Raw genomic sequence first — 27,583 nt, 5'->3', positions numbered from 1 at the left:
AAGGATTGTGCTACCACTCCATCCATCCAACACTAGTGCGTGGCCACCAGGCTTAGCCCTTTTCCCTTTCAATCCAGTTTAATGCTCTTTTAATGAGCACTGCACCCTTGTGCAAAGATGCTTTTCTCTGTTTGAGACATGTACCCCAGCTGCTGTCACCAAGTATCAATCTGCTGGTTCTTCTTGCTTCTTCCCTCACCGTTCCCTGCAACCAGAAGGATAAAGGAGAACACAGAAGCAGATGACTTCCCCAAGAAGTGGGGCTTGCCAGGAAACTGGACCTTCTGTTCCACTCGCTGGAAGGTCTCCTATGCCAATACCTCATCTTTCTTTCTTTCTGGAAGCAGTTTCAACACAGTACATAGGGCAACTTGAAGACTTGGCGGGTCTTCCAACACAGATGAACCATCCTCCTCATCATTTGGTTTCCACTTGCAGAGCCTTGTACCTATTACACAAGGGCACCTGGGAAGGTGGGGTAGTCACAGAGGAGTATCCCGGCTGTACCAGGCAGGAATTTGTAACCATTCCCCCATTACATACTTACTCTTTTATAACTACCTAAAGAATCACTTTAAAAATAGCTTTAAGCATTTTAAATCAACCTGAATACTCTACACTAAACTGATGACTGTTACAGAGGTAACAAATCTAAAGCAGAAAAACATTGTCTTCTGAGTGTTAGGTTCCTGATAATCCATAAAGAAACATGGACAGCACACATGGAAAGTGTACTTTTTCATTCACTAGGGTTATAATTGGAGATGATTTTAAAATATATTGAATCATCCTTCATTCTCTTTCAGTGGTAAATACATTAAACTTACAAAAGTTGTCCATTTTTTGTACACTGAAATGTTTTAAAAATATGCTCTAAGTAAACTCTTTGAATACTTCAAACAGTAGTACTTTCATAGTTCTCTCATCCATGGAAACACAGATGTAGCTAAGATAATTTTCAATCTACTTGCTTTCTATAAATGCATTTCTCCCATCTATATGCAAATTTTCCTTCAAAAGTTATGATATAACCCAAGTATAGTCTATTTGTTCTTAAAAAATTAATTATGCTTTTTGGCAAGAGAGTAAAGAAAATACTTCTAAAATATACTACTACATGAAAATAGATTAACGTGGGTTTCTGACTAAGCTTCCGGAGGACCTAGAAGAGAAAGCTCTTCAGTAGGCTACAACTCAAAACTGCAGAGACATATTGTATATATGTATTAGCACGTATTGCTAATACAGGTTTTCATTTTTCCTTCTTATTCTAAGAAAACATATATATGCATTTCTCCTAGAAGCCTTGCTCACAGATGTTCTGAAATGTTTTAATAATTCAAAAGACACTGATTTCTCTTTATACCCCCACACATCACTAACACTGAAATGAAAAAGCTAATAAAAATACTAAATAGATGTATTAAAATACTTCAACAGCTACAACACCAACATTTGTTTAAACTAATTTTTGCTATTCCTATCTCTGACAGTAAAATGAAGAAATGTGAAAGCAAACTATAACCTTTGATGATAGATTGGGATGGAAACATACTCAAAGTCTAGAAAAAAAAGCACAATTTCAACAGAGTTTTATTTCATAATAGGTATTCAATACATTAAGGAAATAAAAGAAAAATCAGCTGTGAAAGATTCCTCTCAAGTATCATTTGTTAAAAAAAAACAACTCTAGATTAGAAAAAAAACCCACTATGAATGGACAGTAAATCCCAAAATGTAAGCTTGATAACTCAGTAGTACTTCAGACTAGCAGTTGGCTAATAATCACAATTATCACTGAGCATGGCGATGCTGTTAAATGAGAAAGAGGGACTCAGATACCTTTACCATCACAGTACTAGAAGGAGATGCTATGCAAACCAAATCTTTCAAATTCATTTATCATATATTACCAGATAAAGCCAGCTCTTTCTGTAGCTGGAACGGCACGCATGGTCCATCTCATAACTATTCACTTGGACACCACATTCATCCAGAGTCCTCAATCCTTCACACTGCAGCATTCCCTTCACACCCACTTGCTGTTCTTCCCTCCTCCCTTGCCCTCCAATACTGTCCTTCAAACAATGCAGCCTCACTACTGCCTTCTTCTGTCCTCCAGAACCTGCAGCACCAGAATATTTCCTTGAGAAAGTAGCCCCTGGAAGAGTCACAAAGAGGCACCTACCTGTAGAGAATTCTGAAAGAACTTTTGAGCATTTTACTGTTACTGTTCCCACCCGACATTCACATTAAGAACCAGTGTAATTTGCCAACCTATGTTCAATACTGAATAAAAGACGGTAACCAATACTTGAATTTTAGATTGGTCTATAGACAAACTTACATTGTGGTGCTCTCCAACAGAGACGTAATACACTTTCATTCAGATGATACATTTATTAAATTAGAATGAAAAAGTTAATGTACTTTAGAGTGCAAGAAACATATTTGGACACTGGACCTCAATACAGAGAAACAATGTCTTCAGAATAATTACAGCAAAAAACATCCTCTGTACGGTATTACATATCAACCAAACAGGCAATAACGTTTACAAGGGGGGAAAAAACCCATTCAGTACCATCAGCAGATGCAAAGAGCAGTAGAGAAGTTGCAAGGATCTAGCTAGACAAAAAATGCTCCTACCTTTAGCAAGTTGAGGCTCTTGGCAGGACTCAAACTATACTTAAAGCACTAACTTTTAGCAGATGCCTGTCTTACACAGATGGCTTTGGCTCCAAGCTGCTGGAAGCTGTTGAGCAGAGGAGCAGCATCAAACACATTATTACCCCATTAGCATTTCCTCAAAAGCTACAATCATGACTGACAATTTGTTTGTTTAAAATAAAAAACAGACTTTCAGTTCCAATACCTTAATTTCACAGACCTGAAATAAGCAAACATTCCTTGCCTTTTGTCATCGCTCTCCAGTTCAAACCTAACAAACAGCTTAACTGGAAGGATATGTATGCTGAAAAGCTGAGTAGGCTGATCATTTTGTTCTTTTTAACAAGAGAAAGTAGCACATCTTGATGTAAGAGTTTAATCTCTAATGCTCAATTAAAGACAAAAAAAATCCACAGAACAATATTTAAGTATAGTGTAAGATAATGAAATCCATCTACTGGCCATACTGCTCCTACATATTCTATTATCAACTCATACCTGTACCCTGTTTTGCATAACATTTGCTTATGAAAAAAAATGTGCATTAAAAATGTTTCTAAGAACAGGAGTCTCCCTTAGAGGGCCAGAGCCCAATTTATGAATAAACCTGGCTAGCTTAACTTTTGCACTTACCCCTCATGGCAGTTCGGATTGAATGGTGGTTTTGTTCTGTGCTTGAAATGGAGCTGTAATAGGATGCAGTACAATTTACCAGCCATTTAGTTGAACCATGACCACTTGCTTTTATGAAAAGCTGTATTATGAATCCCACCATTTTAATATAAAAATTTAAATATGTACATTTTCCCTGAATTGTTCCATCCCTAGAAATTCATGCTATCTGTGTAAAAGGTAGAGCACAGGACTCTTCCTGGAGGTATCTAAGCATTAAATCCTTACCAACATTCATCCTTTCAGGTCATGATGCCACAAAACACTGTGCTATAAAGACCAAATGCCTCTACACCTACCCAATCACAAAATTTACCATGATTGTAGGGAAGGGGCAAGAATACTTTCTTGAAGAATACCCATTTAACTTTAGAAAACAAAAGTGTGGCAATTCTACAACTACAGCACACAGAACTATAGCCTTTGAATTTCATTATTCAAAATCCAATTGGAGGACGTTTAAAGACACTTACGCTTTCAGTGGGATATTTAAGATGTTAAGGGATTCATTTCAAAACTTAAAACTGTACATTATGAAAAGACAGCTTTAAAAGGTCAGAAACTGGGATGATTTTTGGTGCTGTGTTTTAAAAGTTTCAGTATTACTTTTAATGATTAAAAAAATAAATATTCATGCTCTACTGCCAGTGCTACCTAAAGGCTACTTGAAGGAAGGTTGGGGAGGGGGGGATAAAATCAGCTTTCCATCAGATAATAAAATATTTTAAGCATAGGACATGAAATAAAGTATGGGGAAGAAGAGAATATGGGTTGTCATTCCCTATTCCAAACCTGATTTTAATATTCTCATGAACCACTCAAGAGCCTAGATTTCAAGTGTACATTCATTTAAACTCTTGAAAATATAAAGGTCTATGGCTATTGTACAAAGTATTTGAAATCAAACATTAAAGAGACAAAACAGCAACATTGCACATCACTGGAAAAATAAATTGGTGCATACTATTTAAAGTGCATTACTTTACAAAAACAGACACTGCAGAAATTCATCCAACAGGCGTAACTGGTGCATAACTGTATGATTCTGCAGATCCAAGATCAACTCTTACTTGAAAAAAAAAATTACACTAACAATAAATACAAACATCTCCTCTGAGGATCAGACTAACTCAGATATATTGAATTGTCTCTCACAAAGAATTTTATTTCCATCTGCATCAAATAATAATAAACTGACTACAGCAGCTGTAGTCTAACAAGTCACTGAGCAATTCATAATGCCATTCTAAGACCCTGAAGCTACTTTTCATGCTTATTTCTTATTATAGGAAAAACACAATCATTTTCCCACTAATGTAAAGCAATAACTTTGCTGAAACATAGGTATAAGGAAAGAAGCCTTATAACCAGATCATAGATATCTGCTTTTTAAATGTAAGACAACATTTTAAATAGTTCTTTACAGCTTCACTTATTTTCCGGGTATAAGTATCTTTCCTTCTGCACTTATCCTTTGAAATAGCCATGGGAATGCAGAAGTAGTAGTTAGAGTGCAATTAACTGTGGGTGTACATTAGGGCTTAGTCCTGTTCTCTGATACAGCAATACATACTGTATGAGTTAAAAAGTTAACTCCTAAGATTTTACAGATACATAACAATACTGTGTGGGAGGACAAAGTCCCAAATGCACACCAGAAGATATATTGCTTTGGTGCCCAATGACTAGATTGAATGGAAGATACACATTACAAATAGCAACAGCACAACCTAAGAAATTTATTAAACTAAGAATTTTCCATCTAAAAGGTGTGACTGTATCACAGTAATAACTACACACCACAGGGTAAGACAGGGTCTCTCCTTTAACTTCTGGCAAAAAATAGGCTGCTTGCTGAAACCTAAATACTTTTAATAAATCAGCTGTGTTTAAACAGCAAACCTTCCATAGAAAGATCTTTTTTTTTCCAATCTAACAAACACTAGTAAATCCTGTACTGCAGAGAGTTACTTTGTAAGAGCAAGTTTATGAAAAGGGGGAGAAAAAAGAAACAAAGCAGCGTTATTCCCCATTCCATCAGAATACAGCCACAGAGGGCACAGCCGACACTAAAGATGCTTCACTGCTCTATTTTAGGACATAAGCTAAACTGAGTATGTACAGACTGAGAAAGAAAGAAAGAAAGAGAAGAAGATCCAACTGTCCAAGGAGAAAAGGGGTATAATCTGTCACACACGATGCACTAACAGAAAGCTGTTGGGAAATTCTTCCTCTAGCTAAATCCCTGGCTTGGCAAGTAGAAGTAAGTGGCATCGAGGACAGGGACTACGCAGGAAGCAGGCATCTATGATTCTTCAGCCATCTGAAGTAAGGAGTTGATAGCTGCATCCTTGTTCCCCCTCTGAGCTTCTAACACTGAGCGGATTACTTCCCTGTCCATGTTGGGAAACATATCCTGGATAGATTTCAGGTCCTCTTCATTACACAGGTGCTGAGGGTTGACAGCAGGAGGTGGTATTGCCACTGGTACCATGCCTGGATTACAGACTGCAGGCACCCCTACAGGTTAAAAACAGAAGAAAGAAAGCCATAAAACATACATGAGTAGGGGGGAAAAGAAAAACAAACAAACCCACAACAAAAAACCCCAGTGATTTTGAAGAGGAAAGCAGCTCATGGTTTGTCCCAACCCACCAACTTCAGCATGTATTTATTTTAACATGCAATCTAGAGGAGGAAGAAGATTGCAGAGATTATACCTAAACTGTTGCAACTGGAAAATATTTTTCTCGAACAGGTTCTCTCCCCAGGGTTATATTCCAGAAGTTATAAACTACAGTATGACAACAGGTACTGTTCAAAACTAGGTACAACTTGCATTAAGCAGGTTCACACATAATTCACTAACCAAACACTAAGCTAATCACAGAAAGGTATGGTTGGTTTTCCCCACCTCGTATTTTAGTTCCCAGTGTATTTATGTTGTGATGAAAAAAATGGTTTTACATTGGCAATATACATAGCTGATATTTAGAAAGACAATGAATGCAATCTCCAGCATATTCAAAGGAAAGCAAAATACTTTGGTCCACTAGAACACTGGACCACACAAATAAGCAATTTTTAGCAGATGTATTTCCTGGCTAAAGTTCCATCCAGACTGCAAAGTCACTATGTGGCCAAAGAGCAACACCTCTAAGGGTACACACTGCTTTGCTCATCTCTCTTCCAAAGGACAAAATTAATCTGAACTGTCATTTTTCATTAACTTCTTGTATATCCATGTAAAATAAAGCACTGGCAGTTTACGGAGTTTTACAAAATTAGTTTTCCTATTCCCGTTCAAAGAAATTACTAGAAAAAAACCCCCTTTTTGTCACACAAGAACTTTTATCATTATGCATAGAACCATCGCTGAAAACACTACCTTTTGTTTAGTATGAAACTGAAAACAGATAATAGGATGTATCTATGTATCTACAATCTTTTGTTATCACCTCAAAAAATTGTGTATTTCACTTCTCTATGTATTTTCAGATCCTTGATTATCTTAGTCCTACTCCTTTATTGTGTTAGCTTCTGCAGTTCTCCTGTAGAATTTCTAAGGTAGTGCATGGAGAACTACTTGGAGCTAGACAAAAACAAGTTTTAGCATCGGTTCTCTATTTGCTTTCAAGCATTTTATGCACTGTTTCAGACTATTCACCTGATATTTTTATAGAGCAGTCTACAATAATTCAAAGACCTTCATGTATGGTAATGACCAAATTGAGAAATTGTTGCCAAATAAGTATTAGTTAAGATTACTCCTTACACACACTTTAACACCAGACTTAATATATAATTTTCTTTCCCTTTCATTACAATGAGATCCTTCTGCAACCTGAGACAGTCAGAGAGGCTTAGAAAACTCTGAAGGGTTTTTGTTTTGACAAATTGTCTTAGTCCCTTCACTTACTTTTTAAAGAAATCTTATGCACCTCACCAAAGAAGGTGCATCAGATTCAACTCCTTTCATTAGATGAATAATAACCTATTTTTATTTGTTCATCAACCTTTTAAAATAGATATTAAACCACAAGATTACCTTTATTGTATCAGAATATCATATGATAGAAAGAATGGTTAGGAAACAGCATTTTCCAAATGCAACTGAGAAGGTGATCTACACATACCACACCTTCTTTTTTATGTACTCAAATACCTATGAATTTTAACATATAGGCTTTTCCTACACAACCATATCACTTCCTCCTAAAGTTTCCTTAGTTACTTGTTTGGTTTAAAACAGTTCATTCTAGTCTTCCTGAGTTTTAATCATTCTATACAGTAAATGGCTAATTCAAAAATGTTTTTAATAGAAACTTCACTTTGCTATCCTCCAGTGCTCTGAAAGCAAGAATTCCTTCACCTGTTATGGTCTCACATTCCAACTAGATTTCCTGAACTACCTGACATACTTATATCTTGATTATTATTTAATTACATACATGATTCTATGTTTTCTGCTTCTTTAAAACAAATAGTTTCTCCTTCTTTTACACATTTGATCTTCAAAAGCCTTGTTACTCAACCTCATAACCACTTTAGATTTAACATATAATTCAACACTTTCACATCCCCATATTTGGGAGATCTACCAATTTTTGTCAGAAACATACTTTACTGCTTTACTTCACACTTCTTAGGATTCTCTGAGTGTTTGTTTTGGCATTTTTTTATTTGACACACATTTTCTTTGAACATCTAACTTTGAATAGTTTTCAGTTCACCTGTTTGCTCTCTATCTATGACCTTAATTACTTCTCTGTAAGTTAAACAAAGGATGAACTACTTGCATCATCACCATTATACATCTTCAAAATAAGATCTCTTTTTGAGAACCAGTTTTCATTTATTACTCAGGAGCAGATCAGAAGCTGCCTCCTTCTACTGAATTCTAACTGCTCAAAAATCATAACAACAAAGCATATGTATGTATAACCAATATAATTTTCAAGAGTGCCTCTTTGCAGCCTCATCTCTCAAGATAATAACTGAAGTACTTATGTGATTGAAAATATTGCAATTATATTATACTACTTCTACTCAGAACCTAACATCTAATAAAAGAGCAAAGAGCACTTTCAATACTTACCTTGTCTCTTCAAGATTTTCTTCACTAACTATTTAGTAAGAAATGTCTATACTCACTTCAACATGTACAAATGTTTTAGCATCCCAGTGACTTGTTTTTTTCTGTCAGCATAAAAATCCTAAATTATAATTCACATTCAAGGCTGGATGAGCTAAGTATCAACTCTGGCTGACCAGGTATTCTAAGTGAATATAGTTTGACTGTGAGCACTGCACCCAGGATTTCACCTGATATACTCTTTTCTATTTCTCTCCTCAACTTGGGACTCCTGTCCTATCTGAAGGGATTCATTACTGATTTGTAAACACCTCCCTATTTATCTGTGTTCTCCAATTTTGATTTTAAAATCCCCTTTTTAATCATCTTAAGGCTAATTAGAAGAAAAAAATAAAAAGGAACCTAGAGGCTTTAAGTCTAACACACAGGCTGCATCTACTCCAAAAGATTCATACTGAGTCATAATGGCATAAATTTGTTACCTGCACACTGGACCCATATTTCTGCCCAGCCATCTGCATCATAGCTCTACCACAGGTATCTGTCACCTTTTCTGCACCACCCTAAACCTTGGCTCCACAGCTTTTTATGGTCTTTGGACCACAGTCTCTGGAATTTTGTCTGGCACTACATGTTTGAACACATGGCACATCAAGACACCCTGGAGGCAAACCACTGTGCAGTCCTCACCAACACTGCAAATAAACTTCACCCAGTTACCCAGCAGAATTTTGCACTGCCTCTTCTAGAGCTTCAACAGACCTCAACTCATTCCTCACACTGCCCACAAACAATGCAGGCATTTAAAAGGGGCATAAGAAGATGTGAGGCCTCAAAAAAACAGAAGTTGCAAACTACCTGAAAGAACCAAGCAATAGAAATTATGTTTTACTTCTAACATGAACTTCCCCATATTTTTACTAAGTCATCAACAGCCTAAGATTATCCAACAATCAGCCTAAACAGTGTATGAACTATCTATACAGGAGGTCAGTTTGATGTATTAATCCAAATTAAACATGAGGCTCTTTTGTCAAGTACCACAGTTTCCTAGAGCTTATAATTTCAGTGTCTTATCAGTGCCAAAATAAAATCAAGACTAGAACACTGTTTTCCTTACTGCTTTCATCAAATAGGTAATTACGAAGCCAGACATCTGGACAGGCAGCATTCAAAAAGCATTTCCAATATAAATAATCAATTTAAGACACAAGAAATTTCTTGACTGTATTGTTTCTCACCAAGGATTTTCAAAACCCATTTTCTCAGCTCTTACTAGTTTTAGTTTAGTTTTTTCTCCCAAATTTGCCCTAAACCAGGACAGCTGTCTACTGTTAGTAGTGGAGTTAGCATCACAGATTTTTAATAATTGCCTCCATGATAAATGCTTACTTTTCATGAAACCAAACATTCAAGCTATACAAATAGCAATTTAAGAGTACTTTGGGTTTTTCCTCACTCAGGCTAAAAGCATCCATAATTTTTGATTTACAAAACAGTACGTAAGACTTAAGCATAAACTTGAAGAACTATGCACTGAAATTTAGCAAACAGACATATATATGTAGTTATTAGAGAAAGTTATGATAAGCTTCCAAATTATCAATGTTCAGTAAAAAGCTGCTTTAAGTTAAAAAACCTTGTATCACTGACAGGTGAAAACTGGAACTAAACAATGTAAGAATCCACTATCAGTGGAACTGTGGACTCCTGTGTTACTCTCAGACATTAGGTCCATGTTATAAATCAGAAGAATGGAGTACTGTTTTCCAATTCAGTGAAATGGCAATGGCAAACATGCTGGCATAAGCAATGACATTCCAATAAATGAAATAATAGCAAGTCAATTGCTGCAAGCAGCAATAAAGAAAGCATCAAAGCAGAACTGTCAGGGTAAACTCTTTCCAACTGCATACAAGGCATTACACACTTGTAATTTTATTTTCTTTTTCAGTCAAGTGCTCTGTGTTTGATTTCTTAACTCATTATCATTTGGTCCCATGCACAGATTCTTTCAGAGTAGACTGAGGAACCTTCTCAGCATAATTTTTTTCATTTAAATGAAGAAACTGGTAACCCTTTTCTGGTATTTGCTCCAGGAAACAACTCACTACTAAAATATGCATGCCATCTCATCTTTTTAAAATGTTGCTTCTTTGCAAACTGCTAGAAAAAATAAGCGTATGAAACAACAGAAAAATGCTAAAATTCCACTTCTCTGAATTAACCAAATATGTTGTGACAATCACAACAGTTTTATCTACAGCATTTTTCCGAAATTCAGGGCATCAAGAAGTGACATCATATCTCAAAGAAGTAATTCTAAAATTTTCTGAATTTATTTGATTGAAGACCAATGCTTTTATCAAAGACAGTGGTGTCACAGCATCTTTGCACAATTCAAAAATCAGAAGTATCACAGTAAAGGAAGTCTAAAAGGAAGGAAAATTGATTTCCTGTAACATGACTTGCCTTTAGACTTCTAGTCAGGTCCTTAACATGATGTAGATCTAAAACAGAAGTGCATGAAAAATATGCACTGATGAAAAAAGTGTCAATTTTTAAAAAGAAAGCTTATTTGAAGATTAATTAAGGAAATTAAATCTAAGGCAATTAGCAGGTTGTCTTCTAAATGTCATTACAAAATTTAAGTTTTTTGCTTTCAAGTTTACCAAAAGTTGTGACATTATCTGCTTCTCCACTAAACTTGCAGTAGCCAAACAACTGCAAGAATTGTTTCTCTTCCAGAAAACCAATACTATCACCTAGTACAGCTCACTGACATACAACAGGTTCAGAAGGATATCTTAACATCACATTATATCCATCAACATTGTTACCAGCAATCAGTTTAACCATTATGGCTGGAAGCTGAGCGGGTACCTTTAAAGACTTTCCAACAGATTAGAGAGGCTTTAATAAGGTGCAGAAGATGCATTACATTGTTCTACTGTGATAACCAAGTGGCAATACCTTGTTATACAGTCTGCTGCAACAAATAAAGCTGTTTAGGTGAATTCATGCAAAGACTCTTGAGTCAATGAGGATGGGAGTGAGAAAAGAGCTTGGAAACTTACCCAGAGCAAAGTACTCAAGCCCTAAAGACAGGTGAAAATGAAGGGACAAGGGGAAAGGAATAAGACATGGGAAAGAAATATTAATCTATTTTTAAAAGGATATTAATTATTTACCTTCCAAAGGTGAAAGCTGGATAAAATTAAGCAGTTGGGTAAAACCTAAACTACCTAATACTAAAAAAACTAAATGCTGCTAGGATCCAGTCTCTCAACTAATTTGCTTCAGTGCCCTGAACAAGTTTCCTAAAAGTGTTGTTTATGCAGAAGTAACCATTGGGAAATGTTGCCAAAGTAAGCCACCAGATGTTTGCAGCAAGGATTATATTTTACAGACCACAAAGGACAACATATATCCATGGTTTTCTGAACAAATACCAGTAACATCAGAAGCTAACCCGTGAATCTCAATAAGGACAACTAAAGGAACAATGTACACACACACACAACCTTGCCTCAGTGAAAAGTGGTATTCTTGACTCTGACAGGACCCAGAAATACACAGGTTTTTAACACACTTTTAACATAGCAAGATTATAAACTAAGTAAAAGCGAGTTTCCTATTCATCCTATTAATGAATATTTAGTTTATAAGAAATATAGCTGGCTTATTGAACTAACATGTTTTAGCTCACTGTCTCTGTTACTGTTCATTACAAGAAGATACTGCAAGCGCCAGTATATCAAAATATTCTACAGTTTAAGTAATCTTTAGAAAAAGAAACAGGAAGAGGTGGTAGATAAACTCAACTTCTATAACAGTAACAACAGGGTTCACAAGTTCTAATTTTTGCATAACCAACCCATAGATACATCAACCATGGCACCTATGTCATGTAAGCAACAGCTAGTTCTGTTATCAGAAGTTTTCAATATTAAAAATTTTGCAATTAATTACCATGGTGCAAGAATATACTATGGCCACTTCTGCTCTTCACACAACTCCATCTACCACCAAATGTGAGGAAATGAGTATTACTTGTGTTCACCTGCTTACCATAGTGACTACCTGCTTGTTTCTACTGTTTACCTCAGCTTGTATGACAGAACGTGATTAGCTGCTACAGCGTTAATTACAAGGCTAGTTAATTAGAAAGTTAGTTTTGAACATAAGTTTTCTGTTACAGAAAAACAGCTTGGCCTTTGTGAGAATTTGACTTAACCATCTCTCTTTAAAGGAGTTCTTTTGGACAGTTAAGACGTAACTGTTAAAACTATCTGGATAAGCGTTTTAGTCCACCCACTCTATTTCCATCATAGATAAGGCTTCAATTCTGACAGACTTCTACAGCAGAATCCTCTCCATTTCAAATATAATAAACTATTCAATGATGCTCTTCCACTCTTCAGAAGGAAAAGCAGAGCTTTTTTACTGACTACATTAATTTAGCTGCACAGGTAAAAAATCTGAATTAAAAATATGCAAAGCAGGAACATACTGATGTCCATTATCCTTCCTGAAGCAGTCTCAAAAGAAAGAGAGCAAATACTGTACAGTGTTTCAAAAGAAATGTGCAAACAGAGTGGGCCCAGAAGACACAGTTAGTTGTGCAATGAAAGGCCAGCATCTTCCATGCACCTTTCTGAAAGAGTTCACAGAATTCAGGAGCATCTAAATAAGTACACAAAAAGTATTTAAAAAAACTCCAAGATGTCTTCTAAGATGCACTACTGTTTCCTTTAATAATTTGACATTATTTTTATTAAGCTATTAAATGTATGAAATCTCCAAAGTATTGTGCAGCCAAGTCACTTTCCAACTCCAAACCTAAAGAGCCAGCTAATTATTATGAGTGGATCATTGATTAGTAAGTCAAAGCTTTAGAACTCACAGTGCTTTGGGAAATTTTGATGATGTCCACAGAAATGCTAGAACAGCAAACACAAAGCATAGTAATATGTAAAAAGAGTAAAAAATTCCTAATGTAGGTCAAAGGTGGCTTGTAAAAAGTTTGGCATTTATGAAGTCAAGGAAGCATACTCAAGCTTTCCTATAACAAAAGGGAAATTCAAATCCAGGGGTGGAACTTGGCAATGCTTTAAAAATACAAGTCACAGATGCAGGGAGAATTTTGAATACAGAATAGTACTACAGCAGCAATTAAAACAAACATGCTGGATCTTGGCAGAAGGGCAATGCTCCACCATATAGACCCCAAATTCTTAGCTGCTAAAATGTCAGACATTACTATCACTTGCAAATTATTAGTTATTTCTTCACTTGTCCAAATAGAAAATATTCTCAAGATAAATAATATACAGAACATCATGATCTGAAGATCCAGTACTTGAATAGCAAGTTTGAAAGTCTTCTATCTGTTTTATCTGTTCAGTTCTATGTCTAGTTTCAATTATACATGAAACTAGTCTCTGCTTAATATCTTCTGTTTACACTCTGGCACAGAAATTTTGTAATATGAATATTCTCATTTTGATCTAGTCAAGAAATTTGCTAGAGCTTTCTATCAGATCTTTTAACTATAAACAAGATGACCATGTTTGAAGTATAGATGGTCCGGTTTACCACAACAGAATCGCCCTTCGGAACGTACACTCCAGTTCAAAGCACTTCACTGGCAAGACTTCAAATCTGACAATTAATCTACACAGATTAACAAAAACATTTAAAATGAAGCAAACTGCATGTTTTTGTCAGGGAATAAAACATGCAGCCCAACTTTTCCATATTTTGCTCTAACTTAACTCAGTAAAAATGTAACAGGACGTATGATTCCTAACTTACATATGCAGTCTTCAGTCGATGAGATTCGTTTTTACAGTGAATGGAATTTTAAATTCAATCATCTCCTAGTAATTTTAAATTCAATCATCTCCTAGTCTTATAAAAGAAAAATAAAATATATGTATCTTCTGAATCATCCCTTAGCACTTCAATTATGTCCCACACACACTATCATTCATTCATAAACTTGCACACAAAGAAGTTAAAAACTGTGAATTTATCTCTTACTTTCCCTGAAAAGTACACATACTACTGAATAGATAGCCATAGAATAAACTGGGGGTTTTAAGAGCTGTAAGTGGAACACAAACTCAACTGAATTTATCAGCTCCCCAAGTAGGACAAATTCAAAATTATTTCCACACTTTAAACTTTTCATCTTTGACAGCAAAATTACAAAACATAAATTAACACGTCTTTCTCTACAAGTCCAAAACTCTCTTTGAACCAACCAAAAGCACTGACAATACCTGCTGTAGTTATGTAAACACATCAAAAAGAGCTATCTCAGAGCTACCTAACATTTTTCATTCACTGAGCTGTGAATACTTCAAATGCTGTGTAGCAAGTTTCTTTCCAATAAAGCATTTTCATAGACCACAGAAAAATTAATCCCACTGTGGGCTACACAAGCTGCAGTTCCGACAGCACAATTCATTTGGGGAACTTTCTCAAGTGCAAACAACTTCAGACATGGCTTCCCACCATTTAAGTAAGCACAACTTAGAGTGCAGCCTGCTAGATAGCTATTCAGTGACCTGATCAAAGTATAAAATAAGTACTCAAAAAGAGAAGCCTCCACCACTTGATAGATATTTTAATATATTTATTCAGACTCACGCAGCGGTATTAAACAGGGTACAAGACTGAAGGCAGAGCTGTACTTAATTTGTTCCTTTTTCTCATAAAAACATATAATAGGAAAAGTGGTTAAGGGAAAATTGTTTATAGCTTCCTTTACATTCTGAAAAAACAGGAGTAATTTAGTATTCATTTCTGCAACACCCTTCATCTGGAAGGTTCATAGTTTTCAAGGAGAGAAAACATACCTGCTATAGGCACATATCCAACTCCTTGCTGATATACAGTGGGCATCAGGACCACTGGCTGGGGCTGCATCATCATGGCAGCTGGCAAAGACTTGACAGGAAAGGCACAGATTAGAACAAATCAAGAAATAGCCAAAAAACATCAGCAATTAGAAGTGCTTGCAAACAAGTCATCACATTGCAAATCCATGCTCAGTAGCACAATATATGACTATGATGAGTGCTAATCTATATCAAGCAAAACTTCCGGCAAACTAACTGAACTACCATCTTTCAAATGGCAATTAATTTGCCTATGAATCAATAAAAACACATCATGTCAAACTCACCTTTGGCAAGAGTGATAAAATGTTATTATCAAAATGCATTATTTTAAAATACAGGTTTAATCAGTGTTTGTGCCTTAGCCTTGTGAAATGAATATACAACATACTCATAATAAATTAAATATTAGACAAAATCTGATTTTTATTCTTATTTTTTGTTTTTAAAAGCAGCACACTGCTCCTTGAAGTAAATTTTAGTTAAATCAATTATTTTTGAGGTAAAACAGTGTTTTAAACAAAGTATCAAATTAACTCCATTGCCTTTCACTACCACAATAACTTCAGTTATATTTCAGTTCACTTTGATCCTTGAAAATATTGAGTATTATGAACAGTTCATTCACAGGGACACAGTTTGCAAGGTTAATTATAAACTCTTTTCTCCGCAGGGTAATGAAACAACTGTTCAGATCTGGGGCAGAATGTGAATTTCAAACAGCAGGGAATATCTGTTCCCAGCTGCGCACTCAACAGCAGTTTGGAACTTCTGATGATATATATACAAGTGCAGTAGGAAGCATCCAGGGCTGCACGTGCTACACTTTATCCAACAGCTACTTGAAACAAAGGTGACAGATGAGAACACTCCAGAAGCTGCTAAATAAGCCAGTGTAAGTCTGCAGTTCATGACTAGCAGCACCAAATGAACAAGAAAGGAAGTGAAAAACAATGCCATCTGAACGAGCATTCAAACTACCCAAGAAACACCTAAGACAGAGAAAAGTTTCTATTTTTCTGCTTTTAAATTGACATAATTATTAAAGACTGGGGGGGGAAGTTATTATTAGATTCCACAAAGCTTTTTAAAAATTATTATTAAATTAGAAATGTCAATGCACCATTTAGCTGAGGATTTCTTTTTTGTATGTACTAAAAAAAAGTGTTAAGGAAACTCTCCTGTCTGACCATCCAGGAGCCACTCTGTCACCCACTCCAGCCTGTAGCTGCTGAGACCAAGGCCCCTTTGCAGTGGGTGGCTCCAGTGACCCCATGGTGCCCTTCTTGGTTCCCTGCACACCCCCCACTCACAGTCAGACAGGGTTTCCTTACCAGCTCAGCCCTGCGTTTCCCATGGCAGTGTTTCACACATCTGGATCCTTAAAGCAATTTAATCATGATGCAGTAATGCAGAAACAGCTCGAGCTGGTGCCTCTAGGGAGGGACCTTCAACAAAGGAATCCCTGGGCTTTTATACCCTCACTGTGCACCCAGTCTGGGGTCTTCTTGCTGACTCACCACCTCCTGCTGTGTCCCACTGTCTGGTCCCCTGACCAGTGCCACAGGTCCCTGTGCCCCTTGTGGTGCAAAGGGCCAGCACCAGGTCATGGTCCCTTGCCTGGGGCTCCCACCATGTCCCCCAGCCAGGGCACAACCTGCAGCTCTCACAGCAGCTGCACACCCAGCGACCTGATCTCAGTGATCTCCTCAACAACAGGAATAAGTTGAATTTTGTTAACCGCAAAACAAGATAAATACCCATTGCCATCTGACCACAAAGTATTTATTATTTTTTATTATTTATTTACTGCTATTCCCAGAGTTAAATATAATTATTTTGAATGCCAACATACACAAACACCCAGTATTGTAAAACAGATCTACTTCAATCTAAAATATCTCTCCCACTACTAAAGAAGCTTCTCTCCCTTCCCACCCCAGACTCAGCTTACCGTGTATGACATAACCAGATTAATCATTCCTTCCTTGTCATCACCTTGCCTTCCACTCAAGCTGTACCATTCATCCTCCACATTTCCTTGTTTCAGAGACTCAGGAATTGTAATGTGTGTCCAAGCAATTCGGTCATCCATTGAAAAGGCTCTCTGAAATACGTTTTGAAAAATATAACCAAATTAATTGCCCTGAAAGAAACCCCAAACTTAAAAATGTCCTTGACTAACACTTCAGTTTGATGCTATTCATTTTGTTAATTTTATTCCCTTTGAAACTACTGAAGCGTCAATAAATATTTTGGCCATGTTCTTTCCAACAAGGATGAAGGACACTTTAAGTGGGATTATAGATTGATTGCAGGTATTTAATAGCAAGAAAATGAAAAACTGAAGCAGAACACTCTAGAAATACAGCATCCTAACATCATCACAGGCTGTGTGAATCTCATGACATCACAACAGAGGCCATTACATGAACATAAACAGCTTGTTTACTATGATAGGCTGTGAACTCCAGCAGACAGAAGTAATCATCTGTTCCCCTACTGCATCAATGAAACAGACACTTGACAATCAGATAGGCCCTCAAAGCAGCATCCAAAAAACCTTGTTTGGTAATGACCATATAGCTGCTGCACTGTCATGCTTTACTACACAGTGAGAGAGGCAGGAAAAAAAAAAAAAGGTATACCATGACTTTAGCCTTAGCTGTAGCCTCTTCGTTTCTCCTAATAAATCCTAGTGACTACACAGACACAGTCTGTATTTGACAATTTTATTCTCAGAAGTCCAAGCTTGGAAAAGCTTCCAAGCTCTCCCCAGGTTAGAATAGCACCAAAGAATTTTCAAGTAAAACAGCATTGTACAACATTAATAGGGACAGTGAAGGACATAAAGCTGGAGGGCATTTTGATAGCCAAGAGGAGCTTAAATAGCACTCAGACATCTTTTGCTTCTCTTCCTTTGTAGGCGAGCCTGCTAATGCCCTTTTATCAGCTACCAACGAAAAGTAACAGTTCTGACATTCCTGGGGAAGAGCAAAGCCTTGAGAATAGCTGCTTTTGAAATTGTGAAAAATTTTTGTCATCTCCCAGAGAACATGGTTAAGGAACTCTGTGCTAACTCATTCCTTTTTTTGCAAAGTTTCAGCCAAGCCTCAGTCCAAACTGAAGATGGGGAGGGGTAGAAAAAATATACAGCAGTTCTGACCTCATCAAATATCTCTAGATAAAAGGAGTCCACACCCGGGGGAACAGTGCACTGAATAACTTTGTTCCAGCGGGGGTTCTTGGCTCCATTATGTGCTGTTGGAGTTTCATACACAGCGTATCCCAGCCGTATCCGACAATACGGATCCATGCGTGTCATTCCGTAATTCTTTGCCAGTTTGGCCTGAAAAGAAAAGAAACCCAGGAAGTGTATAATGCTGATATTAACTTTAGAAGTTAATTACTATTAGTTGAAATATTGAACAAAGGAGTAGATTAAATTCTGTGACAGAAAGAGTTAAAAAGTAAAGAAAAACAGCACTCAGATTAAAACATAAACCAGTAACACCATTAAGTGTCTGGGACACCTTGAAAAGGGAACATCGTTTTAACTTACTTATGTAGAAAATACACACCTTCACTGTAGCTAAAATAAATTACTTCATAGCAAAGCACAAAATACATGACTACAAGGACATTGTAACAAGTTCCATTTTTCTCTGGATATCTGATCTCCAACATACAATCACAAGTGTAATGTCATAGGCAGCCTGTCGTCTTTCACTTAAGCTCTTTTAAAGGACGAAACACAGAAATCCAGTACCTTCAAGAATATCACACAATCCAAAAGCACAACCCGCAAAAGCAGCTCAATTGAGGTAAACTAGTCATAGTAAATCATATGTTTCAAAGTGATTAGACACTTATTTCAGCATGTGCATTTAATAGTAGTTAACTCAGTGGACAACTTAAGGCCTAACACTATAAAAACAGATGCTGTACAGAATCAGATGAAATCCAACATTTTGCTGTAACATCAGAAGACTAGAACAAAACATGGTGATGACAGTCCTGAACACAACACTGAGTACTGCTGCACAGCTATGCTCAAGCAGAAATTGGGCTTTTTGGATGTGCTGCTCTTTGACCTGTACTAAGTCCATGGCTCTTTTTATAGTAAGAAAAGTGACAAACCATGGTGCCCCAGGGCATTTCCCACCTACAGGACATTTACAGAACTCACAACAGTTGAGGCCCTGCACTGCAACATTTACCACAAAGGTTGCACCTCAGGCTTGGAAAGCTCTTTTCTCCTTCAGGGAAAATGCTGGTTCATCAGTTCATACATTAGAGCTGGTGAGAAAGGTCTCAAACTGTTTCTTGTAAATGTGGACTTAAAAATAAAAGTAAGAAAGCTGGCATCCAAACTAAGCACTATCTATACTCTCAGTTTCTCTCAGTTTGTGGGATTAGACAGTTTATCAAACCTTCATCAAAAAAAAGGTGGTCATCAGCTGTGCTTAGACAAACTCACACCCATCCCTATATATCTGGAAAAAAAAAAAAAAGTAGCAAATTACCTCCCCAGAAATTTTTTCTGATCTTCCATCAGTTTATTATAACAGAATTAAGGCATGCTGTTTGATTTACTTTATCAACACATATTTAAATACAGCACACTTCAACCAGATTTTCATCTTCTATATATATAACTATACCACGGTAAATCTCCTATCCAGAATGCCACAGGTCTCAAAATGCAGCCAAGATTCCACAGCATTCCTGCATAAATTCCTAGACAGAGAAGAGTACTTCTTGTCTGTTGTTCTGCCATTCAAATGGGCCCTGTCGGGCCAAGAGAAATGTACAGACAGGAATCTCCAAGTTCAATAAAGTAAAAGCAATATATATATGACAATAAGACTTTGGGCCAACTGGCTGGAGAGCAGCTTTGAGGAGAAGGATGTGAAACCATACATAAGGTAAATGCAATTCCCCATATTATTTTCAAAATTACTAATGTCTTTCAAGTACAGGAAGCCTCTGAACAGAAGTTTTCAGAGAAATCTATTCACTGCAAAAAACCCCATGAGTTTATTTGATTATGTGCTATAATAGCAAGCTTTACAGGAAGTCACTGCACCAGGCAGTGATGAAACATAAAACCGGACAAAATGTTAATGTACAGAAACATGAAGCTACAAAGCCTTTAAGAATTACTACCCATTTACAAGAAATTTAGTAACGCAAATTCCAACACAAAATGTTTCCATGCCCACCAATTTTAAAAACTGCATTTATTATTTAAAATTACTGAATTGTACAAAGATGGCATAATTTATACCTGTACTACAGTAATACTGAGTCTTCCTACTGTACCCATTGCTCCTCCATACTGTAGCTGCTGAGCTGCCTGGGCATCCAGCTGGATTTGCTGTTGCTGCTGGGTTGGGGTAATGCGAAGAAAATCTTGAGGAAGCTCACCAACAAATACCTTAAGACAGAGAGGCAAAAAAGACAACTTTATACTTTCATAATGGGAAAGAGATGACTATAAATCAAAGTGTAACAAATTAAGGAGAATTTAGTCTTGCTTTGACAGCATGAACAAAGAACAAATTAAATGACAAAACTGCCTACTCGTGCAAATGTTCTCCTTTTCAGAAACAATAACTTCCAACATATGCCTTTGAAAAAAAAGTAAGACAGAGAGCCAAAGCTGCTCTGCAAGTAATGATTTAAGCAGACCATACAAAAGTCAGAGCCACTAAGTTTTACAACACATTCATATATGATATCTGATGGCATCCAGTTCTTTCACTTATTCACCCACGTGTTGTCCAATCGTTCCTGTGCCAAGACACAGCACAGTGCTTTCATTTGAAAAGCACATTCCACAGTCACCTTCAAGACAGACTGTAAAACAGGATTGCCTATGGACCAAATCCTGAAACATAATAAAGATGTCCTAATGTTTTTCCAGTGTCAAACACAGCCAGTCTGCAACTAACCTTGGTGACAAAATTCTACCACATTCAAAACAACAACATGGGAATTAAAAATCTGGTCCATCATGAGAATGAGCCAGGACAAAAAGCTGTAGTAGAGAATTTCTGTCACATTAACCAATATGAATCAGCACTCCCCATGGATTTTCCATTGGTTTTACAGTATGAAGGGAAAATTTCACCCATTACTTGTCAATTCAACATCTCAGGTTATTTCTAAGTATTAAATACTCAGTGAACATTATCAATTCAAATACATTTAGAGAGATCATAGTTTTAAAGTAACAAAGATCTATAATAACATTTTAAAAGGCAAAAAAAAGTCATAAAAAATTTATAACTAAGTAGTATTCATTTCTGCCATCTATATAAAGTGGAATACATATTTAATACAGAACTCTCTACCTCATCAAGATAGTAGCGCAATTTCCCATGCTGCAATCCCAAGCAAGATTACTCAATTGTGTATCTGGCAGATGCATGCCTACAGAACATAATTTAAGAAGCTAACAGGCCTTGAGGACATAGCTTTTCAAGATTACACAGCATTTGCATGTCAACATTGCATCTTGGAGACAGAAATTGCAGCTCTTGCCAAATCACATGTATGACTGTTTTGTATGATTATCTGAGAGCCTCAAGATCCTGGCAACAGCAGGTGTGACATGCCAAAAAGGAAGTTTATATGAAAAGTTCAGGAGGAAGCACTGAATGCCTGCTGCTGGGCTACTGGGAAGCAAAGTAAAAAAGGAGTTTTGCTTACAAGCACCTTAAAATTTTACAGTTAGAAACCTACGCAGCTGAAGTTTTAAGTGGAAAGAAAAAACAGGCAGAGAAGGGAAAAACTCAGCTAGAAGTTAATAATGGAAGTTAATTTAAGTTTGGCTGGCAACAAGACATGGTGTTGTAACAGCCTTCTCACTGGAATACGTATCATTTTAAAATAAAACATAATCCATTTAGGCAAGATCTGAAACGGACCCAGAATTAGCAAGGAAATGGCATTTACAGCAGTGTCCCCTTCCAGCCCTGGTCCCAGGAAGTTTCAAATCTGGTACTATTAGCATCTCAAGGAACAGACATCACAAATATTTCCCATAGTCAGAAGTGATGGCTGCACACCTGAAATCCCATTTCCATATTATGCAAGCTCCCTCTGTCAAACTCCCAGAAAACAGGATAGCTTCTTTTGTCCCCATTTCACATTGATATTGGAAAGCTGAAGTCATTCACAACAGAAGCCTAATAATAGCCATCATAAAAGTTAGCCAAGACCTGCTCCAAAATAAAATAAAAAAACTAGTTAGTCTCTCTACAGAAATCCAAAGGGGAAAAAGTCCATAAAGGAGACTGAAGTTTTCTTACAGCAGCTAAGCTGATTCTAGGTTATTCACACAAAGCCACACTCTTATCCTAGAACTGCAGATCTGACATACATAGAACCTAAAACCATCTAGTGTTAACTAAGTTCTCAAAAGATCTGCATGGTAAAACCCTCCAAAAGGGAAGGGTGGGGAACAGGAGATGCACACACTCATATGTTCAGTTCTGACTAAGACTTGGTTCTCAAGTCCTGGTGATATAGCCTGTAAAGTATCTAGGAGAGGTGTTTATTGAAGGAAATACATTACTCAGTATGTTCTTATACTAATTATCAGCTGATTCCATATTGATAGAGACAAATCAGTATCATGCAATCCTTTATCTGTAAAGAAAACAGATCAATTTACATCTTTCTCAAAGCATTTAAAAGCAGGCTCATAATTACCATCTCCCAACGTGAATTAAAAATACAAACTTATGTAACCAAAATTCAACTAGTTTTTATCTTAAAAGCAAGGAAAACATACGTGACAGCTGTGTCACTGATCTTACTCTACAACTGCTTTGAAACAAACGTACTTCCCTCTACTATAACAGCACTTCAGAAAGAATGTGAAGCTCAAGTGTGCTCTGTCACTAGCTGTAGAACAAAAAATTAATTCCACTTAGCAACAGGACAGGGATGGGACTACAATTCAGAAGACAAATTAAAAACAAGCCTGCCTTATAATAACTTTCTAATAAACCTTCCTGACAGCATTGCATCTCAAAAATATGGATTATCTACAAATAGAATATTATTGCCCCTCCCATCTGCTACAGCCACCAAGAGGTAGTTTTGTGGAACTTCAGAGCAGAATGCTGCAGGTATAAAAACTGCATGCCAATTTCTTCAAACTGAAGATGGTGTGATATTCTACAGCTATTTGATGTAACTGAGGATGGGGCTGTCTCAGGCTCACCTTCCTGTTCTCTTATGCAACAGGAAATGGTGCCAGAGTTCTAAAGTGGGTCAGTGAAAAGGTCTCATCAGAAGAAGCAAGGGTTGGAGGTAAACAGAAGTTGTCAGAACCTTCAACTCACTGATTCTGCAAGTACTTACCTGTGTAAGGGAGGGAAAGGGACACAGAGCCAAACACAGCCACAAATGCCCCGAGTTACAGAAACATTTCCCCAGACACAATACACCCAGGGAACCATGGTTTCCACACCAGCAATTACCAAGGAAGTCTTAACATGAAACTTCTTCAAAACACCGAAGAGTTCTAAACACCGAACTACTCAAAAATTTCTGACCATTCTCCTTTAAATAGTTTTACTGTTTTTAAGAAAGAAAAACTGAATGACAGAATTTTGAACTGTTATTCTGTGCTTTACACACTGAAGAAAAAATTGGTACCAGATAGGAAGCATCTAGAGGTCCTCAAAGAGCTGATATTTGTTGAAGGCTGCTCTTTTAACATCTTTGAAAGGTCATGGAGATTAGAGGAACTCCCCTATAACTGGAGAAAGACAAATCTCACACCCAGCATTCCAAAGGGCAAGAAAGATGATCTGAGGAACCACAGGCAAGTCAGCTTCACCTCAGTGACTAAGAAATTCATGAAGTGCTTCTGGAAGACATTCCCTGACACATGAAGGAAAAAAAAAAGCCAATGAGAGATTAGGAATAGACAGCCTTTACCCGGACTTTAAAAGAGTAAAAAGCTGATGAGCCATCTGCCTTCTCCAAAACAAGAATATATGACTAAGGAAAGTGCTGAAGGTATCAAAGGTGGATTGTTATAATCTGAATGGGTGGACTGCTGGATGGATGAAAAGCTGACTGAGGCATTGAGCTCGGAAGCTGAAGTTCAGTGGTTAATGACACTGGAGGTTGGTTAAAAGTGAAGCTGTTCAGAGGTCTGTACAGAAACTAACTTATGTCTCTAGTATTTTTCCTCACCTCAAAAGGTTAAGACAAAAGGCATCCTTATCAGTTTTGAAGATGACATTAAACTCTGGGAGAAATGACTGGTATACATGATGACATGACCAACTAGAGAGACAGAATTCACTGGCAGGAATCTCATGAAATTCAACAAGGGCAAAGACCTGTACTTTGGCCAGAAAAATGCCTGGCACCAGTACTGGAAAACAACTGGCAGGACTGCCTGTACCTTCACAGAGGTGGAGAGCAAGCAAAACATTGATGAGCAGAGTACTCTTGCAGCAATGAATCCTAACAGAAAACTGGATGAATAAGAATCCAGCCAGTGGGCTGAGAAGAGGAAACAATTGCTGGGCCAAACACTGTGACAGTTTGGGGCCCAGCAGTATATGAAAAATTATGAACTTCAGGGAGTCCAGCAAAGATCCACCAAGAATGCCCATGAAAAGGGCTGGAGCACTTGTGAGGCCAGGCTGAGGACTTGTTTAGAAGAAAGTTAGAATGCACCCTGTAGCAGCTTTCTGGTATCTGCAAGGAAGTCACTGAGAAAACAGACCCAGGTTCTCTTCTGAGATGCAACACAAAGAGAAAGGAGATCTCAATTGTTAGCCTGAAATGGAGCAGTTTTCACATGAAAAAAAGGAGGGGGTGAAAATACCTACCTCAAAGTATGGCAGGAACTGTGGTATACGAACATGAATGAAAAATATGAAGACAGAATGAGTGTCCATATGATATCTGTGTCTATGCTTGGAGAAGTGAAGGCTCTGGGGAGACCACAGAGCACCTTCCAGTCCCAAAGGAGCCTAATAAAAGCGGGAAAGGGACTTTTTTGGATAATCTCAAGAAAAAAAATTCATCAGAGTCACTACTCATCAGAGTAGTGATTATTAGGGAAATTAAGAGCAGAAGTCTATGCAGCCCTAGGTTGGCACTTAATCTAAATTTGAAGGACCTCATGTATTTGCCAGCATGGTGGATAATCACGGAGAACAGCCATGGAGAGTAATATTGGGTACAACTGGCTAGATAAGAAATCACAAATATACAAAGTTTTTGTGACTGTCTTAATCTGAAGCCTGGTCAAACTGTTTATTAACACTCTCACTTGTTAAAGGTATCACTTAGCAATCCTTACATATTCAGCTACAGTTTAGATTTTAAAAGCTGTTTTGTTCATAGAAGATTACAAATGTGAAAATATGCTAATTCCATAACATCCTGAAAAGGGCCAGAGATAGCCATATTATAGCAGAGTATTTACAGTATCAGACAGGATGAATTCTGTTTCATCTGAAAAACTAAAAAGCAATAAGAAATTTTAGAAAGTGCAGGTATAGACTGGCAACAACCCACTTTAGTTTCTTAGCCACATGAAACAACCTTGAATATTTTCTTGGTTGTTTAAACAGAAAGACTGAACTGTTCTCTCCATCAGTAAAGAAAGAAGTGGTTCCCAATCCTTTAGCACCATTTAGTGGCTATTCATTTGTAATGCAGTTGCGTATATAGAAAATTGTAGAATTTTATCTTCCTCTCTGAGGAGAATTAGGAAAGGCTGGAATGTACCATATTGACACCCCCAGCTGTGAATGCCTGCTTAATATTGCATAATTTATTCACTCATTTGAAAATCTCATTCAAATCTCTAAAGTGGATATGGAGGAAAAGCATGTACAACAATGTTAGCAACACATTAAAAAAAACCTGAAGCCCAGAAAGCCAAAGTTGCATGAGATAAGTCATCATATGTCTTTTGTCAGGCTTCAATCAAGTTTAGGAAACAAAAGACTGTACAGAAGTACCTGGGAAATTCTAGAACAAGACATCTATAAGAGTAACACTGAAGTCATGGTAAATAAAAGGCAGTTATGATAAATAAAACAAGTAAGACACTTTAAGGAATAAAACTGACGACTATATCATATTACTGTCATAAGAAAAGTGACAGCAGTGCCGTTTTTCAAGATTAGCTGTAATTCACCTCACTGTTCTTTCTACAAGGCTGCATTTTTTTTTTAAGTAGCTGTTTCCACATAATAAAATACAGCAGTGTAAATTTATCGTTTTTTAAAAACACCTCGCTCCACCATAAGCAATATCATATTGTCAATGACTACCAGATCCTTTTAGACAGGAGGAACAGACAGGAGGGACAGGAACAGCACATCTGTCGAAAGCTGATGTTGTAACACCTCACGTGCAGAACACCCCGGTGTGAGGTATGATTATCCCTGGGCAAAACCAGACAGTAACATATTCCAAATAAACTGTCAGCACCACCTCCCAGAAGGCTGGTAAATTTGTTTTACGACGGCTCAGCTCCTGTCCAACACGTACGCCTATATCCTACACTGGATGCGCCGCTCCAGCTTTCAGGCGGCAGCTCCAGGGACAGCGGCCCGCCCATGGCCCGCCGAGCCGCGAGCACAGGGAACTGCGCTCTGCTTCCAAGAGAAAGCGGTTTAGCTCCGGTTCACTATAAGAAATTCCCTCCTTGGAAAGGCCTTTGGACACAGAACGGGCACAACAGCCTCCTCAAGGACTCCGCGCAGTTAGGAGGGACTTCCCCCTCCCCTTTCCCAAAGTCTCTTCGCAGGCGGGGAGCCGGGAGACAAGGCAGACTTCCCTCCCCCGCATCCCAGTAGCCTGGAGAAGACGAGGGCTTTTGAGGGCTTTTCCTCTCCCCCCTCCGGCGCGGCCGCAGCTGGGGCAGGGTGAAAGGCACGGAGCCTCCCTCCCACAGCGGCGCTGGCAGAGGCCGGGAGGGCCCACCGGGGTCTCCAAGCCGGGCCTCGCCCGCCCAGCGCGGCGAGCGGTAACAGGAGATACCTCTGAGCGGGCCCCGCGGCGGCGCCGCGCCCGCAGCACTCACCGGGCCCCGCTGGGTGGTGACGGTGGTCGCCATGGCGCCTCGCCGGGGCCGCGGCCGAGACCCTTCCTCTTCCTCCTCCTCCCGCCCCGCCAGGCCGCCGGTGCCGCTCCCAACCCCGATCCCGGTCCTGCCGCCCGTCACTCAGCGAGAGCCCCG

At 37.9% G+C, this 27,583-nt stretch overlaps 1 protein-coding gene across 2 annotated transcripts; it reads right to left on the bottom strand.

Annotated features, from left to right (window-relative positions):
• Positions 1–1,563: 1,563 nt before the first annotated feature.
• TOLLIP (toll interacting protein) lies at positions 1,564–27,583 on the bottom strand. Of its 2 annotated transcripts, XM_014252048.2 has the most exons (7): positions 27,428–27,583; positions 20,636–20,785; positions 18,512–18,694; positions 17,300–17,452; positions 15,304–15,394; positions 11,515–11,535; positions 1,564–5,862 (listed from the first exon to the last, which is right to left on the bottom strand). In XM_014252048.2, the coding sequence occupies exons 1-7, from the start codon at positions 27,458–27,460 to the stop codon at positions 5,648–5,650; spliced, it is 846 nt and encodes a 281-aa protein (XP_014107523.1). In that variant the 5' UTR covers positions 27,461–27,583; the 3' UTR covers positions 1,564–5,647. The 2 variants fall into 2 exon arrangements, with proteins under 2 accessions (XP_014107523.1, XP_005522415.1); XM_005522358.3 differs by lacking the exon at positions 11,515–11,535.

This window comes from Pseudopodoces humilis, chromosome 7 (assembly GCF_049639895.1).
Source record: "Pseudopodoces humilis isolate 2021_Gansu_Grassland_sample_001 chromosome 7, ASM4963989v1, whole genome shotgun sequence".
In the NCBI taxonomy this organism is placed as follows: domain Eukaryota; kingdom Metazoa; phylum Chordata; class Aves; order Passeriformes; family Paridae; genus Pseudopodoces; species Pseudopodoces humilis.
This window is presented reverse-complemented; position numbering and strand designations above follow the sequence as displayed.